Source organism: Sycon ciliatum, chromosome 5 (genome assembly GCF_964019385.1).
Source record: "Sycon ciliatum chromosome 5, ocSycCili1.1, whole genome shotgun sequence".
Taxonomy (NCBI): domain Eukaryota; kingdom Metazoa; phylum Porifera; class Calcarea; order Leucosolenida; family Sycettidae; genus Sycon; species Sycon ciliatum.
The window spans coordinates 12,087,341-12,105,773 of record NC_088647.1 but is presented as its reverse complement, the minus strand read 5'-3'; the positions used below and the strand labels follow the sequence as shown (position 1 = coordinate 12,105,773).

Sequence of the window (18,433 nt, the reverse complement as noted above, 5' to 3'; positions counted from 1 at the left end):
GGGTGGGGAGCTTCAGCAGAGTCTCAAATCGACCGAAGTGAAGACAAAGTGTTACCCAGATGAAGTGCTACATTGTCTATCCACAGGCGCAAACAGTCATGGCGACGGAATTACATGTACTGCACATGTAGAGTCAACGCCATACGAACAACAATGTCCTTTTACTTTTAGAAAGAACACTTCACACCTTGTCCAGAAACCTCCAGCCACAGTCCCTGTTTACGGACGAACGCCTATCACAAATAAACATCGCTTCACGGATACGACGATTGACAAAGGATGACCTAGTGGCGAAAATTGAAGCGTTGGTGATGGGTACTGCGATGTTGGTGCCATATGGGTGGTGGTGGTGTGCGTAATGTTCTCCCCATAGTATGTCCAGTGTCTGTACCCTCGCCTATCTACAACAAGGTTCAAAACGTGTACGAACAGTCTTGTCCGTTTCATCGAAATTTTCTTCCGCACACACTGAACACAACATTGAGTAAAGTTAGATGACATCCTTTGTCTTCATATCTGTCAAATGTGACTGTGCTGAAGCTCCCCCCTCCCCCTCTCCCCACTACCAACACACACGCATGCACACACGCACACACACACACACACCACACACACGCACGCATGCACGCACACACACACACACACACACACACACACACACACACACACACACATGCACACACAACACAAGAAACTGCGATCTCTTTTCTGTGGGCCAGATGCGCGGTGCGCTGCCTTCGTTACATCATTCAGCTGCAGTCCACGTACTGCAGAAAATCAAACACCGCATTTTCCCTTTGGTTTAAATTTAAAATGAACTTTCGTATGGAACTGGAGTTCCCGCACCAAAATTTAGAGATCGCGTAGGTACTGGAAAGAATCGAGCAAAAACGGATGGACTCGTACGAGAAATTGTGGGTTTGAGTGCATGCTTTCAGAGCGTGATGGAGGCAAATTACGTAATGAAGGCAGCACGCCGCGCATTGGCCCATAACCACAGTTGCATACTCGTGTTTATGCACTCTTGATTTTATATTATACGATGATGGACCAGCCACGACATTTTGGCGGAATTTAAAGTTATTCGCAGTGAAGAGACCGCTTTTGGAGTTGTAGAAGTGAAAAGTTATACACCTGAAAACTCTTTGACCGCAAACCCTGAAATCAAATACCCGACAACTGTTTCTGCTAGTACAGTACATGAAAACAGATGTTTCCACCCAAAGACTCAGTACTCATGTGGCATATAACAAAATGCAGAGAGAAGACAGCTAAGAACAGGGAATAATAACAATCATTCGTGGAAACAGCAGTAAAGACCGTCGTAACACAGAACAAACATACCATGCTCAGTCTAGGGAAGCAGTGTTTTCGTGCGCAAGAATTTTACTGCCTGTCAATATGCTTACATAGGACACATCACGAACTTGCTGATCAAGGCCAAGCCCAGGACCAACAACAAGAACGTGTAGACGAGGTAGCCAGTGTGACTTCATCACATCCATAGCACTGTCAGAGTCACTACACGTACACATGCACACCCACACGTGCACATCCACACATGCACACAAACATACACACCCACACATGCGCGCACACATGCCCACACACATGCACCCACCACAAACACCCACATGCATGCATGCACGCACGCACACGCACGCACGCACACGCACGCACGCACACACACACACACACACACACACACACACACACACACACACACACACACACACACAATATTGCTGGATCTGGTGTACAGTGAATGAACAATGTGCTACACTAAAGTACATAATACCAAGTTCAAGATCTCATTAGAAGCAGAAGGATTTTTCCAGCCGTGCTGCAACCCGCAGCTAATTGGGAGCTTATGCCCTGGCACGAGGGTAACATGGATGCAGCGAATGGATTTTTCAGTCTTTGGTCACTTTGTGGTGGGTCTGATCTACTCAGCTACCACAGCTTTAGGAGCTGCATTCGCGCCTTGGTCTTTGAGGGTAGTGCCGTTCCTATGGATGCGGAAAACTCAGCCTCACAGCAGATTTATCCGACGCATTTATAACAGTTTTGTGTTCTCGGGTCCAGTAAAGAACATGTGTGCAGGCAGCCCACATGCTTGTACACTTTATGCAATGTGAAGTAGTACTTCAGTATGCTTTCAGACACCTCATACACTTCAAATGCAATTCACATCAAATTGGGTACAGGTAGCTGACTATGGAGTGACTTTCTGTAAAATCACGTAAGAACTCGGATAATTGGCACCTCTGGACCAAGTCGGTTAACAGAACATACCCGTAATGTTGCGTATAAAAGCAGGTGCTTACGGCCGTATAAGCCGGGGTTCAAACCCTGCTTTTATTCAAGCTATGCTTCTATTTCAAACAATCATGCTTCTATGTCAACATCATTAGTCTACACTGTGCAGTGCACACTGGCACACATGCACTTGCACATGTACTTTGCAGAGAGCGGCTTCTATTCAAATCATTCTTCTGTGCCACGGCGCGCTTCGAAAAATCGGCTTCTATTCGAGTCATACTTCTATACAGGTCATGCTTTTATACAGGTCATGCTTCTATACAGGTCATGCTTCTATACGCGACACTACAGTACTAGTAGACAGTAGTAGTAGACAACACACACAACACACACAACACACACAACACACACAACACACAGTCACCAAACTCACAGCATAGGAATGACAATCAGCTCGGGGCTGTAGGTTTTGATTGGCACTGCCGCATTTTCCGTGCAGAACACAAACGACAGATCAGCACCCTATCATCACAGCAACACCAGCAACAAGTAATAGTTGTCATCAACAACACAATTCCACGCAGAGGCATTATGTACAGTAATTGAGGACAGTGCATGCTTTGGTCTGTTTTGGTCCGCTCTTCGGATCTCGCCTGCTCTCTGGCTTATTCGTGCTGTTGGGGCTATAACTTGAGCAATAAGAAGCATGGGATTTCCACCATGCTATCTAGTATGTCGCTTGGTAAGAGTCTACGTGATGTGTTGTATGTCTGTGCGGTAGTATGCGTCATGTCACAATGGATGTGTTGTATGTCTGTGCGGTAGTATGCGTGATGTCACAATGTTTCACATGACGTACGTTTATAACGCTATGTATTCGCTGTGGTTCAAGCTGAGCTACCCATCCACCTGTCTAGTTGGACAACGCTGAAGAATATAGATATAGAAGTTCACTTTGTGTCTGTTCCTGTTGTGCGTAAGTCATAGTAAGCACATGGAGCAGGCGAAGACGAACAAGATTTGAAGGTTTCCAAGATCAAATATCGAAAAGTATTACCTGTTCTAATTTCCACACCAGAACAGGTAAAGCAGAACACACCACGTGACAGCGACAGTGATAGTGATGACGTTACATACCAGTTTCAGTGCAGATATAGCAGCATAGTATGGAGCACCGGTGTACCTGCAACACAATAGACATGGGCATACACATGTAGAACATTTCACATTGTACATTAATATTATGTTGTAGACTGTGCTAAAAACCCTCCAATCTGGTTAGCTCCACAACTTTCTTAGCAATCTGGCGACCTTGTATGGAGGTACTTGGACCCGTTTGGAAAAAGAACACCGGGTCACTTGTCACTTACATAATGAAAAAAGTTGGGAGTACTTTTTGATACTTCAAGGGGGTACACTGATATGACAGGCTGCACTGCCGCTGCAGGTGCACGAGGACAGTGTGTCCAGCGCATTCATACCAGTACATTGCACAGTACAAGTACAAGTACATATCTGCACACCAAGGAGTTATAAAAAATCTTTTCGATTTCCTGACGTATATTAGCCGCACTTCAACGTGCCTGGCTCCGACCCGGTTGCAAGAGTTGTGCCAGGTACACGTGTATTGGATTGGTTTGATATCCTGGAACAGGTACACATGTATTGGGTTGGTTTGATATCCTGGAACAGACACTGCTATACAATCATGTGCACATGTACACTAGGTAAGAGTGTGATCTGGTATGCAGGTGCCTCACATGACTGACCACAGTATCAATATAGGGCAGGGGCGTCACACGGTCCTAAAAAGTGGTCCGACCAAAGGGAAGCCAGAAGAAAGAGGGTGTCTGGGGGAACGCGTCTACGTGAGGAAAAAATCAAATGTGGGCTCACGAGGGCTATTTGGGGGCATCACAATCTATTTAGGACAGTTTACACGATGGATATAAACACTTCCCCCGGAAAAAATCAAATTAGGGCTCACGAGGGCCCTCAGGGGGCATCACAATCACATAATTACAAGCACATGATCCTACGAACATTTTAGTTCTTTTTTGGATGAACTGGGCGGACCACTTCGGATGAAAAGTGGTACGACCATCGTCCTACCGGTCGTACTGTGTGTGACGCCCCTGCTATACTATAGGGCATGAATGTGATGACGTCAGCAGTCAAAAAATGACTTCTGGGTCAAAATGGATCCACTCTGACCCTATCAAAGTACAGCAGTCCAGTCGGTGCTGGCGGATGTGCCACCCTGCTGTGAACGACAACTACCCAGCGCGTATAGATCCATATAAAACCTGGATCCAAGTGGATCCAAAAGTCAGCGTTGTCATAAGTCCAGCCTGTCTGTGATGCAGCGCTTACAAACCCTATAGCATGTACACTGCTAGGTGTAAGGATTTTCTTCTACTCTCCTACTTCAACTGAATATTCAATACTACTACTACCTACTTCAACGCACAATGGAATGACCAGTGGGATACTAGATAACGCGGTGTCTTGTATTAAAGCCTGTCTCCTATAGAAGCCTGTTTTTGAAAACAAACCTGCTTTTCAAGATGCACTGACAGTGGCGGCACATAAGCCTGGCTTTAGTGTTTACAGAGAAATATTTGGTTAGAATAGCAGCCGGACTTCAAAAAAAAGGATAGCACTGACATCGGCTTCTACAGGAAAAAGCCAGGCTTTGATAGGCGACATTACGGTACATCCCGCCAAAGCCACGGGTCCAGATGGCATCCCCGGGCGTGTACTCCGGCAATGCAGCAAAGAGCTGGCTGCACCAGTGTCGCGGCTCTTTTCGCAGGCCTTCCACAAAGGTCGGCAACCTACAATGTGGAAGACGGCAATGGTTGTGCCGGTGCACAAGAAAAAATCCAAGTCTGATGTTAAGAACTACCGCCCGATCTCCCTCCTCTCTATTCTGTCGAAAGTCATGGAGGCCATTATTAACCACTCAATCCGACAGTTCCTGGAGGCACACAACATCTTATCGAAAAGTCAGTATGGCTTCCGCAGCCAACTCGGCACCCAGGACATACTCACGCTACTCAACTACCAATGGAGTCGCGTTGCAGCCAGAGGTGGTGTAGTTCGAGTCATTGCAGTTGATGTGGCTGGCGCATTCGACCGCGTCTCTCATGTAGGCGTTTTGCACAAGGCACAATGCTATGGTGTAACTGGTCCACTTCTCGCTTGGCTGAGGGATTACCTGACTGATCGTCACTTGAGGGTTGCAGTTGGAGGTGAACTTTCCAGTCCGTACCCGACCAAAGCTGGCGTGCCGCAGGGCAGTATCCTTGGTCCCACCCTGTTCATCCTCTACACCAATGATGGCGAGGACCACCTCCCACCAGGTATGGAGCTAGCCGCCTACGCTGACGACACCACTCTCTTCCACTGCCTCACACCAAGAGCTGACATTGACTGTGGCTCCGAGCTCCTCCAGCAGGGCATTGATGCGTTTTCCCGTTGGGGACATAAGTGGAGGATCAAATTTGAGCCCTCCAAGACGCAGGCTATGTCTATAGGCCACCATCGCCAGCCCTGGGAGCTCCCTCGAGCAACATTTGACGGCACACCGGTCAGTGAAGAGAGTCGGCTGAAACTCCTGGGAGTCACCTTTGACGACACCCTGAGCTACTCCTTCCACCTCCGCTCCCTAGCTTCCCGTGCTAACCAGCGGATTGGCTTCCTGAAGCGAGCGTCTCCCATTCTGGACGCCGAGAGCCGCCAACGCGTCTACAACGGCTTTGTGCGACCCACACTCGAGTATTGCCCCTTAGTGTGGATGGGCTCACCCTCGTCCCATCTTAAGAAGCTGGACCAGATCCAGCGAAGGGCCCTCCACATCATCGGAGCAGGTACTTGGCTCCCTAGCCTGGCACTCCGTCGCCTGGTAGCTGCACTTGCCTATACCTACAAGCTCTGCTATCTAGATGCATCCAGCCCTCTGAAGCAGATGCTGCCTAAACCAGCCACTCACCGTGCCCCCGAGACAAGACCTACCCGTCAGTCTCTCCAGCTGCAGGATTCCCATCCATACCAGATGACAACTGGCCTGCCTGCCAACACCCGGAATAGCTGTCTCCAAGGATTCCCTGCGTGCACTGTTGCAACATGGAATGCCCTGCCACCAGACCTGTTCCACCACCCACCCGCCCAGCCTCACATGCAAAGCTTTAAGAAAAAGGTGTACCGTCACCTTCTTGCTCAGGACTGGCTCTCTGCTACTGATGCACTTTGAATCTGCTCGCCAACGCTTTCCCTGTTCTTATTAGTGTTCAGCTGCTTACCTTATAACCCTGCTGCCATCATCACCAATATTCTGATTCTCATGCACATATCCCAGAACCTGCTATCCTTCGCAGTCCCCATCACCAAGAGCACTGTGCTCTTCTATCTCCCAGCTCTCTCTCTCTCTCTCTCTCTCTCTCTCTCTCTCTCTCTCTCTCTCTCTCTCTCTCTCTCTCGCCCTCGCTCTCTCGCTCGCTCTCTCGCTCGCTCTCTCTCTCTCTCGCTCTCTGTCTCCCTCTCTCTCTCTCTCTCTCTCTCTCTCTCTCTCTCTCTCTCTCTCTCTCTCGCTCTCTGTCTCCCTCTCTCTCTCTCTCTCTCTCTCTCTCTCTCTCGCTCTCTCTCTCTCTCTCTCTCGCTCTCTCTCGCTCTCTCTCTCGCTCTCTCTCGCTCTCTCTCTCTCGCTCTCTCTCTCACTCTCTCTCTCTCGCTCTCTCTCTCTCTCTCTCTTTCTTCTCTTTCTTCTCTTCTTCTTCCCCCCCCCCTCTCCCGATAATTATTAGCCCCCGTTTTCTTTCGACGCGTTTGCTGTGCAGTGAAGCCGAGACCCTAGGTCGGTGGAGCACATCAGACCCCGTCACCACGTCCACAATTCATGCCTGCGATGCTGCACCGCTGCTTTGCATGTCATGATTGGAAGCTGTGGCCTTAGTAAAAAAAAAAAAAAAAAAAAAAAACATGACTGTGTTGGAGGACCATTTCTTGACTCTTACCGTATTGTTCCGCAGCATAAGCCGCACTTTAAACACCAGTAATTCACCCCGAAAAGTCAGTAAATTACTACAATGATCACATCTGGGTGCGGCTTATACTCCAGTGCGGCTTAATAGAGGCCTCGACTTAACCCTTTATGGACGGATTACTAGTAGGGATATCACCGTGTTTTTTTCTTTCGTAGTAAACCAGAAAAACTGTTTGTTTTCGGGAAGAACTACAGTACAGGATATAGCATAGAAAATTTGGATGAAAAATCTTGAAGGATACCAGAGATATGAGGCGTCAAAGTCTTACGCCAACCTTCATCATGATGTATGCGGAATGCCATACTGCTGTGGCACCAACAGGGTTTTCCGGAAAGCCTAGCAAACGCTTAGCAACATTACAATCTTGTCAGAATGCTATGAAATCTGGCCTGTAGGTGCAATATAGGTGTTATATAGGTGCAATACAGGTTGGTTAGTCCTAATATTGATCAAAATATAATATTTCGGCAAGCGATGACCAATGAGAACGAGCGCGGCGCCCGTAGCAACCACCATAGCAACAATGCTAAATCCATTGAACACGAGTTCCATTACTATGAAATTGAAGTGAGCACTGATGGCTATGGTTGCATTATACATGTACAAATAATAAATACAGCAGTTTGGTCTTCACGACTTCAGATGCCCAACTTCACTGCGGCTGTCACACAGTTGATCAATCATGTACCTGTACATGTACATTTGACATGTAAAATGCACAATAGTGAAATATGCGTACAATCCAAGCACTGACGCGATCCATGTCAGAGCACCACTCCATAGCAATTTCTTTCTGGTTTCAAGGCGATGAGTCGAATACAAAATCATAGCTCACTTTGTCGCAATAGCGAAAGTCTCCGTCAGGTGCAATCTTTCACTAGGGCCAATAAATCATCTGAAACACTCCTAGCGCTTGAACATATTGGATCCAGAAATTCATTCATTTTGTGCGACCAGGAGGTGAAAGTCTTGAAAGCGCGATGAAGAGCGATCCCCCAGCTCGAGAAGAAAGCACTATTCTACATAATTCGAGGTCGCTGAACACGATGGTGGGTGTTTCCTGGCCGTGTACTCCCTCCAAATGGATGAAAAATCCAATTGAAAACTACACTCCTCACAACAAAAAGCTCAAACTACAGTTGCCCAAGCAAGTGCGGCACCAAAACGAGCAGGAAGACCTCAGCTATCAAACGCACCAACTTTCAACTTTGAAAATGAAAGCAGGACATAGCAATTCGAAAAAAAACTGCAGCGAAGTCCATGGTGCCACAGCTACCATGCTAATGTACGTGACCCGCGTGAAGGCTGTTTTCAGCTGATTTATCACGTGACTGAACTCCCTATTACTAGCACAGTATGCACCAGAATTACAAAATGTCGTACAATTTTCAACTTTTCCATATCATAACTTTGGTGTCCTTCACTTGATTTTCACAATCAAGGGCTCATTGGAAAGCTCTTGGCGAGAGCAACGCCACGGTACCAAGCTCCATTATCCAGCCACCACAAATCAAGCGCGGTAACACAGCAAAGTCGTCTCCAAGCCTGATATGCAAGCAAATTCGTCCCATCAACGCCATTCCACTCTCCTTCATCGCAGAACGCTCAAATCTGTTTGAGACGATTCAAACTTCAGCCGGCTACGTCATTATCATGTGCTCAGTCGCTCAAAGAGCACACGAAAAGGGATTTTCCCCCAAAATGGCGAAATGATCGATCAAAAATTTGAACTTGCCGAGGTAAGAATACGGCGTGCGATATCTCTGGCGTCCGATATCGTAACTCTTCGGCGATTGTTGCATTGGACAGCTTGGAGTTTCCGCTACCACGTAGACCCTTCGATTGTGGAATTTGCTCAGGAAACGATGGAGTTACGAAGATTGTACCGCCTGCAGACTTTCGATCATATATGATCGAAACTCGTGCAGTCCGTCAATAAAGGGTTAAAAAATAAAAAATGATAATCAGCTGACATGGCCAAAAGTACTGCTTTTTACGAGTACATGTACCGTATGTCTCATATGTGCCTGTATACTGTAAGCAAGAGTGCATAAACAAGAGTATGCAACTGTGGTTATGGGTCAGTGTGGGGCGCGCTGCCTCCATTACGTAACTTGCCTCCGTCACACTCTGAAAGCATGCATTCAACTCACAATTTCTCGTACAAGCCCATCCATTTTTTCTCGATTTGTTCCAGTACCTACGCGATCTCTAAATTCTGGCGCGTGAACTCCAGTGCTTGAGCACCCAAAGCACTCCCCCCCTCCCGGTACACCACTGGTGGTGGTGTGTGTGTGTGTGTGTGTGCGTGATGAAACGGCAAGGAATGTATGTACAGTCAACTTCGCTTATATTACGACACTCGGCGGGGCAGCAGAAATGTGTCCTTATTCGCGAAGTGTCGTTATACCCGAAGTCTCATTATATGTGTTCCTACTACAATTATCATTGCAACGAGTGCCATTCAAAGTCTTTCCAGGCCCTGGACGGTGATCTTCTGACATTATCCTCAGCGATTTCATAAACATTATGCGCAGTGATGTCATAAACTTTGTTGATGGGTGATGGAACATGATTATAATGGAATGATTTCAGAAAAGAATCATATTTTTACATTTCATGATTTACTTACTCCTTACTTCCACCGACTACAGCCACTCGACCCATTTGCCCTTTGTGATTCGTCACAGACAGGGGAGGGATGATAGACAAAACAAGTTCTCTCAGCTGATGCTGCAGAGCAGCTCCTCGCACGGCCATCTTATCTTTTTATTGAAAGGCTGCAGGACACTGTACTTTCAGCTCTCAGTTCATCAAGACTTACTTACTTGATCATTGAAGGAGCAGCAAATTTACACAGCGATGCAGGTAATGTTTTGCTTGACTCGCGACTCACAAGCTATGTTCTGGTAGCTTCACTGCTTCAGCTACACTACACTGTGTAGTTATTTTTTTAGTGTCAGCTAGCTTGCAAAATGTTTTTTCAAATGTTTTGAATATGCACGTGCGTGCATCGTGATAACATGACGTGTGTGTGGTATATATCAAGACTAGAGTACGAAAACACTTCAGGGTTTTTTTCGCTGGTACAGATAATGAATTTACACAGTGTGCTTATATTATAATGGAGACTGAGCACTTATTTTTTGAATGCCGCCCCAAGGTGTTCTATTATTGGAGACGTGCTATTAATATTGGAGACTGTGCTTACTTCTGAAGTATATTAGAGATAATACGGTACTCTTGGTGGTATGCATGCATGATTATAAATATACCTGGCCTGGTAATACCGCGTAGATCTACCGGGCCTGGTGGTACAGCTAGTACAGGTGTATGGTGTGTTTGTGTGTAGATCTACGCGTGCGTGTGTGTGTATGTGTGTGGTGTGTGTGTGCATGAATTTTTTTATTATCAGAGATTGTGACTCTCAAACATTAGTACACGTACATGTAATAATTATTACAATGACAAAAAGGCCTTGTCTACGCTTGCACTCGAGTCGCCATGTCACATCATACCCAGACGGCCAGAGAAAATGAGCTCCCAGAGCTCTCAGGCTGCACTCAATGATTCACGGTGGAACTTGGATTTCCGCGCCGCCGCCAAGCCAAGAATTTTGCCCGATTGGTGGGGGGGGGGGGGGCAGAGCCAAAATGGATCTGCTGATGATTCGCTGAATCCGCCTTTGGGAATTTGGTCGTTTAGGAGGTGGGTTGACAAGATCCGCATCTGTGCGACTCGTGACCCGGACCTGGATTCGTATAATTGAACAGGTCCAAACTTGGCGAATAAAGATCCGGGGCCCACGATCGGACGGCGGCTTGGCGGGGCAGACTTCCGGTACCACAATCAAACACTTGAAAAGGTGCAACATGTAACATTTTGGTCCTTTCTTTTTATAAACATAATGATTATCAAAATTTTGAAGGATGCTTCATGCAAGCTTCATTGCACTTGAATAGTTTGCAGGCAACCTGCCTACTCTCAAGAGAGCACTACATTTCACACCGTTAGGTATCGTTTTAACGTTTCGGTCTTCATCACGGACCATCATCAGGAATGAGGTGGACATGGAAAAAAAACAGCAGTTTAATAAACAAGGAAACAAAGCGCGGTACCTAGTGAGAGCGCGCTGAAACAATACTTCTAGTGGATTTGTGTGAAATGCAGTGCTCTCTTGAGTGTAGGCAGGTAACTGGTTGCCTGCAAACTACTTGCAAGTATTCACATCATATTATAGTACACAAAAGCTTGATTTATTGGTTGCACAGTCTTGTAGTGTATTTTATTACCGTTCAAAAGTATATTACTTGGGCATTCCCAACAGACCATTAGGTCTTCTTAGTCTTCATGGTCTTTACTTGTTCGTACTTCGAAGTAGAAACTACGGTTTGGTGGTGATAGCCCGTGATGACACTATCCTTACAACTGTCTCTTGATGTTTTTGGTCCAACGGCTCAGGACTGCTACAGTCCATTCACAAAAAGATGGGCCCTGGCTCTGGCGAGATCCCGTATTTGGCGATTTTCAAGATGTTATCGTATACAGTGCAGTGCTGCGAAATTTGAAATTTGGAAAAGGGTCCAAAAAGGGTACCTGAACTGGGGTTCGAAGTACTTCGAACCGCACAATGCACTGTTGCAGGTGGGGTCAAACGGCCTGGATTTTGATGGTTTTTCCCAATTCAGTGCGCTTGGGGCAAAACCTGGCCGAAATCCTATTCTTGCTATGGCTTGCTTTATGGAGAAATAGACTTCAGAAACAGAATTGGAAGAGGATTCCATAGATTGCAGAAAAAAATTCTAAAAAAACTCAACATTTGACCCATTTATGGCCAAAAGCTAGAAGTCCATCTTTTTCTGAATGGACTGTAGTAAAGGGACCCACACATCATTTTTACTGACTTTCCCGGCAAAAAAACAACAACACATTGTTACGCGTGCCACAGCTGATAAGTCCGCCTAACGTCTAGCTTTCGCGCGGAATATTTCTTCGAGTTCACAGTGAGTTTTTCCAGGCAGTGCTCGAGTACTCATACGGTAAGACGCCAAACTCCGCGGGCGATCGCCAGGATTGTAAATCTTTTTGAAACGGACTGTAGAAGGCTAGATGGTGAGAAGTGGTGCGAGACTGCATATCTTCCATGGGGACAGTGAAATAATGCTTCCGCCACCACCCTAGAGTGGCCCTGAGCATGCAACATCTCTTTTCTATGGGTTAGACTGTTCCCATGGAAATTGCAGGGAAACAAATCAGAAGTATGTGCAAGGAACTGCAAAGGAAGTAGTCAACAACTTGATGTGGGCCAAGTATCTCTTAATTTACTATATTAAATGTTGTAGGACCGTAGGTGTGTACAGACCCGGTTGGGCGTTCATTGTGTGCTATGCATATGCATTTGACCAATTTTAGCCTCATACATGTAATGGCAAACAGTCGCTTTTCCAGCTTCCTCACTTTACTTTGGCTAGAACGAATAACTAGCTAGATCTTTGTAAGAAATGCCTTCAGCGCCCATTTCTTAGTGGAAATAGCAGTAAACGCAATAGGCCCGGTCCTGCACATTCAACACCCAACCGGGTCTACGGGATTCTATGAGATTTCGTGCACCTGTACAACGTGCATAAAGCTTATACAGTAAGTCCGCACCTTTAAAGCCATGGCGGTATATTCAATTATAAAGCCAGGGGCTTCATAAATGAAATGACATTTGAAGAATGTTTTGTAAAAAGGAATGAATAAGCATTAAGGCCGATTCACAATACAACTTCTTGCGACACCTCCGACAGCGACACACGGTTCGCAATCTTTTTCATGGTTGCGACATCCTAATGCACTACAGTCCATTTCAAAACTATAGACGCGTAGGGTTTTTGAAATATTTCAAATTTGGCTGGAGCTTTTTGAGAATAGTTTTCGGAATATTGCTCAGGTCCGCTCCACAATTACTCTCATATAATTTCTAAACGATTGGATAACAGACGCCCAATTTGGAAAAATTTATGCACAAAGTGATCACAGATTTTATGTGGTATAGATGCTGGCATAACGGTTTTTGCCTAGGTACGCGTCTATAGTTTTGAAATGGACTGTAGTACTAGCAAGAGTGCATAAACAAGAGTATGCAACTGTGGTGATGGGTCAGTGCGCGGTGCGCTGCCTTCATTACATAACTTGCCTTCATCACACTCTGAAAGCATGTATTCAAACTCACAATTTCTCGTACGAGCCCATCCGTTTTTGCTCGATTCGTTCCAGTACCTACGCGATCTCTAAATTCTGGCGCGTGAACTCCAGTTCCGTACGAAAGTTCATTTCAAACCAGAGGGAAAGTGCGGTGTTTGATTTTCCGCAGTGCACGGACTGCAGCTGAACGATGTAATGAAGGCAGCGCGCCGCGCATCTGGCCCATAGAAAAGAGATCACAGTTGCATACTCTTGTTTATGGACTCTTGGTACAGTGGGTACTAGTAATACTATCATGTGCACCCAGGGTCGAAACTGTACTCCATTTGTGTATGTCGCAAAAGTTGAACTTTCTTCAATTTCTGCGACAGGCATTTTCTTGTCGCGACTGATTTGCGTGTCGCGTCGCAGAAAGTTGGACATGTATTGTGAATCGCCATTTATTTTTTTTGGGATGCGGCAGCCGCGAAACCGGGAAATCGCAGCCATCTCGCACCCCACGCAACTGGGCCATCGCAGAAGTTGAGCTTTGCTCAACTTTTGCGATGTGACGTACGATTTTGGGTTTTTTCTACAGCAAAGTTGTACAAAGGTTCAAGAGTTGGCTATTAATTTGTACACGTTGTACCAAACCGCACAAATACCGTGGTGACGAACCCACCGTCGCAGATCACGTGTCGCATCGCAAAAAAGCTTCTGTGAATCGCGCTTTATACACCTCAGCAGAAAGGTTGAACAAATGGATTCGGATTGAAATTTCTGTGTGGACTTTGCTTTTTATGGCATGGCGTAGTGGGCCGGGTGAGTCATTTTGCATCTAACATAGCTAGGAAAGCAGCGGTGTTTCGACAGCACGATTCAGTACGGATTGTCTCTAAGAACGCAAAAAGATTGCTGAAAAATAAGAACGTCCCAGGCTAACCCCTTGGAAACAACGTTCTCGGGCACGCGACTCTACTGTACGCATGACTGTGAACCAAACAGCCGCAAAAGACTGACAAAATTCCACCAGGAGCTGGTGGAGTCGCATACTCGTGGTTATGCGCTCTCCTGCTGTGAGAGTGATGGCGAGTTTTACACATTAGTTCAAGAGTGCAGGCAAGGTTACAGTCGAGTCATGCATCCAAGAACGTTGTTTCCAAAGGATTAGTCTGGGACGTTCTACGTATTTTTTTAGCAATCTGGCTGCGTTCTTAGAAGCAATTTCTACTGGATCTTACTTATTCCAAATGCTGCCAGAAAACAAACACTGCTGTTAGGCTGTCGTGTTCTTTGTATTCCAGGCTTGATGGTCATGGGCTTAACGTTCTTGGGTGCGCAACTCTACTGTTGGTAATGAAGGCACTGACCCAGCACAGTGGCATTCATAAGGCTATGGAAGCCTTGCAACTGATATAGCACAGTATTGATTTCATGCAAGCAGAACACACCACACCTGACCGGATAGAATTAGAGTTCTTTTTTAAAAGTTTTATTGTCCAGCAACTTCCAGCTTATGCAGATTCCTTCCTGATCTGCTTCATGGCGGTTCGCACAATTCGTGCTCTCTGCACAGGACAACACAAATGAACAGCAAAAAGCAAACATAATGTGATTGCCAAATCTGGCTCTATCGCACAATCAAAGCTGGAAACAAAGCAAATACACATGGGAAAATGGACCGGATACAAATAGTATAAACCATGGTGCCCAGCGCAGCATCTAAGCAGCATAAACCCAAGAGCACATGGTTTTCATGTACTCTTGACAAAACCGATCCCACGGCAAACCCTTATGCTTAGGTTATCATGAATCGTGCAAAACTCGTTAAACCACGACACTAACAAAATTTAATAACCTTGCCGTGGGACGATTCCCCACAACTGCAGACCCTGGCATATGCACTCTTGATAGTACAAAGCGTACATAACCTGCCAGGAATGTGCAACTCTGCATGTGGGATCTCCAATGGCGAAAACTCACATAATGTGTCTCGGGTACGTTTCGTACTAAGTAACAAACGAAGGATAGTGTGCACGCAATACGAATATCTGCCATGACCATGCTGGGGATTCTTCTTCACTCTTGGGGTCTTATATACTCTTGATAGTACATGTACAATAACTCCCCACATCCAGATGCCCCTAACCCGGGCACCTTTCTGACCCATCGACAGTCAAAAATGGCTTTTCAACGAACCATTGATTGGTATTAAAAAATGTTTACATGTAGTTGCATGCAGTAAGGGCAATTCATAGGAACAAGAGTACATACCCCCCCCCCCCCCCCAGAGTGTGCAACATCTGATCCAGTTCTGCATAGGGAGGTCAAGCGTAATCGGACCTTTGCGTCATAATACCGTACACATCTGACAGGAACCCGGGGACAATCGAATCAAAAACAACGGTGCCCCTTGAGACAGGCCTTGCGCTGGTGTGGAGTGTACGCATGACATCAGAAGACCCGATTACGCTCGACCAAGACCCTATGCAGAGCTGGATCAGGCATTGCACACTTTGGGGGTTGTGTATTCTTGATAGCAAGAGTACATAACCCCCCAGAGTGTGCAACTCCACTATGGGTGCTGTCCCGACAGAATTTCAAGTTGACGTCATTTTGATGATGCAATGCGCACTGTACACGGATTATCAGACGAATCCGGAACCTGTGGTTGACCGAAGCCGATCGATCCTGTACAAATTATTGCAAAGAAAAACGTGTGATGCGTTGACACCCGTACACATGTTGTAAATCACTGCTGCAAGGAGCATTGCGTCATAAATAATGACGTCAACTTGAAATTCTGTCGGGACAACAGGGTATGTGGGAGTTGCACACTCTGGGGGGTTATGTACTCTTGTTGATAGTAATGGACAGTGGTCGGTCCCAATCTGCCCGGATCTGGGGAGTTTACTGTACCATTATAATATCTGTCATGGTCATACTGTCACTGTCTTGTTCCAATCGCAGTGTTTGTGGTGTAATAAAAAAATAATCACATCCCTTCCCCAATCACAAATACAGATATGCAGGATCTACAACGTAGTGCCAGGATTCAAAAACGCATGCTAGACGCTGTTCCCAAGGGGTTAGCCTGGGATGTTCCTTTTTCAGCAATCTGCCGGCGTTCTTAGAAACAACTCGTATTGAATCATTATGTACTAACATCCCATAAGCTAACAGAAAACCAACACCGCAATTCAGAACTTGAGGCTGCGGAGTTCTTGGTATTTCGGGCTGGATGTTCTTGGGCCCCATGTTCTTCGGCGTACGACTCGTACTGTACAACAGCCTGTATCAGCTATAGCGTACCGGTGCCTTTGTCACTACAATAGTCGCACCCAACGTTGTTTCCAGGTCAGCCCAGGACGTTCCATCTTTGAGCAACTCGGCTGCTTCTTACCTTGTTCTTAGAAACAATTCATACTGGATCGCATTACGCACACGACTACATACATATGTACTACAGGAGCTGCTAGAACACCATCACCAAAGTTCTTAACTTTCGGCCGTTGCGTCCTTGGGCTCCGTTTCCTTCGGCACGCGACTATTGTGTATCCAATGCATCACCACCAGCGATATCATATGCAAGTAATGTATCCCGCTATACATTAACGAGGTGCACGACCACATGGTTATGTGTACATGCAAACGACACTGCATGCAGTAGGGTTGTGCGCAGAAGAACGTGGATCCGAAGAACATCCAGCCTGAAATGATAAGAGTCAGACTAGAGTTAAGAACGGCGGTGTTGGTTTTCTGGTAGCTTTCGGAATACATAGGATTCAGCACGAATTGTTTCTAAGAACGTGCTATACGGACGCAGCGAGATTGCTGAAAAATAGGAGCGTTGCAAGTCTATCCCTTGGAAACAACGCGCTTGGGCGTGTGACTCTACTGCATACTGCACAATGTACAAGTGTTGTGGACATGTGAGGCCTATCGGGTGCACATGCCTTTTAATGCACCTGCTCACTGCATAATTGTAGCCGTTACTTGCAGAGTGTGCGATGCATGTTTTGATTCTGGGAAGCCATCGTTGACGTTATATCCGATATAATTACCACTACAACCGAATATTGGGTATGACAATTGTGACTGAAAAAATGCATTTTGCTTTTTAAACGAAGGCCAAGGCTTAAATTTTAACAGACGAGCTCATAACCAACAATAATTTAGCACGAGACGAAAAGAAGCACAAGAACTTCACTGCCCACATCGACAATAACAACAATATATTTTGTCGAATAATTTTTACGATTCTCAAACTTATGTATCGAAATTAGAAATTTGAATCATCCAAAAGCAAACTCACCTTTTGCTTGAGCATCTTCAGTTTGAAGCGCTCGAAATCAGTGAGATTCTTGCGGGTGGTGCGCTGGTGAAGCTTCTGAGCCCATGATGTCTTGGACCACTTGTCCAGCGCATCAGACTTCTCCATTCGTCTGCGGACAGTACGAGTGCGAGCCTGAGGTGGCAGTGCAATTTTGAAGTCGGTCAGGGACATGTCGTTAAAGTTCAGTGCCTGGCGAGGCACTCCAGTGGTGGGGCCATCAACCAAGGCCTACAGAAGAAGCAACAAGCACACATAACTCTACTTTCACAACTTTTCTTCTTTTTTAGGAGGCTGGAACTCATCAGCATGGAATCCAATACTGGTAATGCTCATACCCTTCTCTGGTCGATCACATCAACAATGACACAGAGCTTGCCCTCAAGGTCACCGGTGTTGACCAGGGCCAAGCGGCCGACTTCAACGAATCGCTGGAACACCTATTAGCACAAGGACGAGTGTATAAACCAGTAAGATAGGCGAAGAAAGGCCAAACAGCAATCCAAAGTGAACTCGCCATTTTTTCGAAGCTGTGGAAGAGAAAGGTCGCACGGAGCATGCGCGGTAAATATGGCGTCAAGAATGAAAGGTCGATTCTGCAAAAATACAGCAAACAAGAGAAAAAATA

The 18,433-nt window shown here is 46.1% G+C and overlaps 2 protein-coding genes across 2 annotated transcripts in view; both read right to left on the bottom strand.

Annotated features, from left to right (window-relative positions):
* The window catches only part of LOC135817621 (ATP-dependent (S)-NAD(P)H-hydrate dehydratase-like), an 18,533-nt gene extending 8,304 nt beyond the window's left edge, over positions 1-10,229 (bottom strand). Inside the window, exons 1-4 of the mRNA XM_065330845.1 lie at positions 9,940-10,229; positions 3,400-3,445; positions 2,696-2,784; positions 1,410-1,521 (exon numbers count right to left, since the gene is read on the bottom strand). Of these exons, the coding sequence (XP_065186917.1) occupies positions 1,410-1,521; positions 2,696-2,784; positions 3,400-3,445; positions 9,940-10,067 (375 nt within the window). The 5' untranslated portion in view covers positions 10,068-10,229. The remainder of the gene's footprint in view (positions 1-1,409; positions 1,522-2,695; positions 2,785-3,399; positions 3,446-9,939) is intronic.
* A 4,719-nt stretch (positions 10,230-14,948) lies between these two features.
* Positions 14,949-18,416, bottom strand: LOC135817617 (large ribosomal subunit protein eL14-like). Its single transcript, XM_065330839.1, has 4 exons — positions 18,323-18,416; positions 18,144-18,245; positions 17,788-18,036; positions 14,949-15,040 (listed from the first exon to the last, which is right to left on the bottom strand). The coding sequence occupies exons 1-4, from the start codon at positions 18,362-18,364 to the stop codon at positions 14,987-14,989; spliced, it is 447 nt and encodes a 148-aa protein (XP_065186911.1). The 5' UTR covers positions 18,365-18,416; the 3' UTR covers positions 14,949-14,986.
* Between the last annotated feature and the right edge of the window lie 17 nt (positions 18,417-18,433).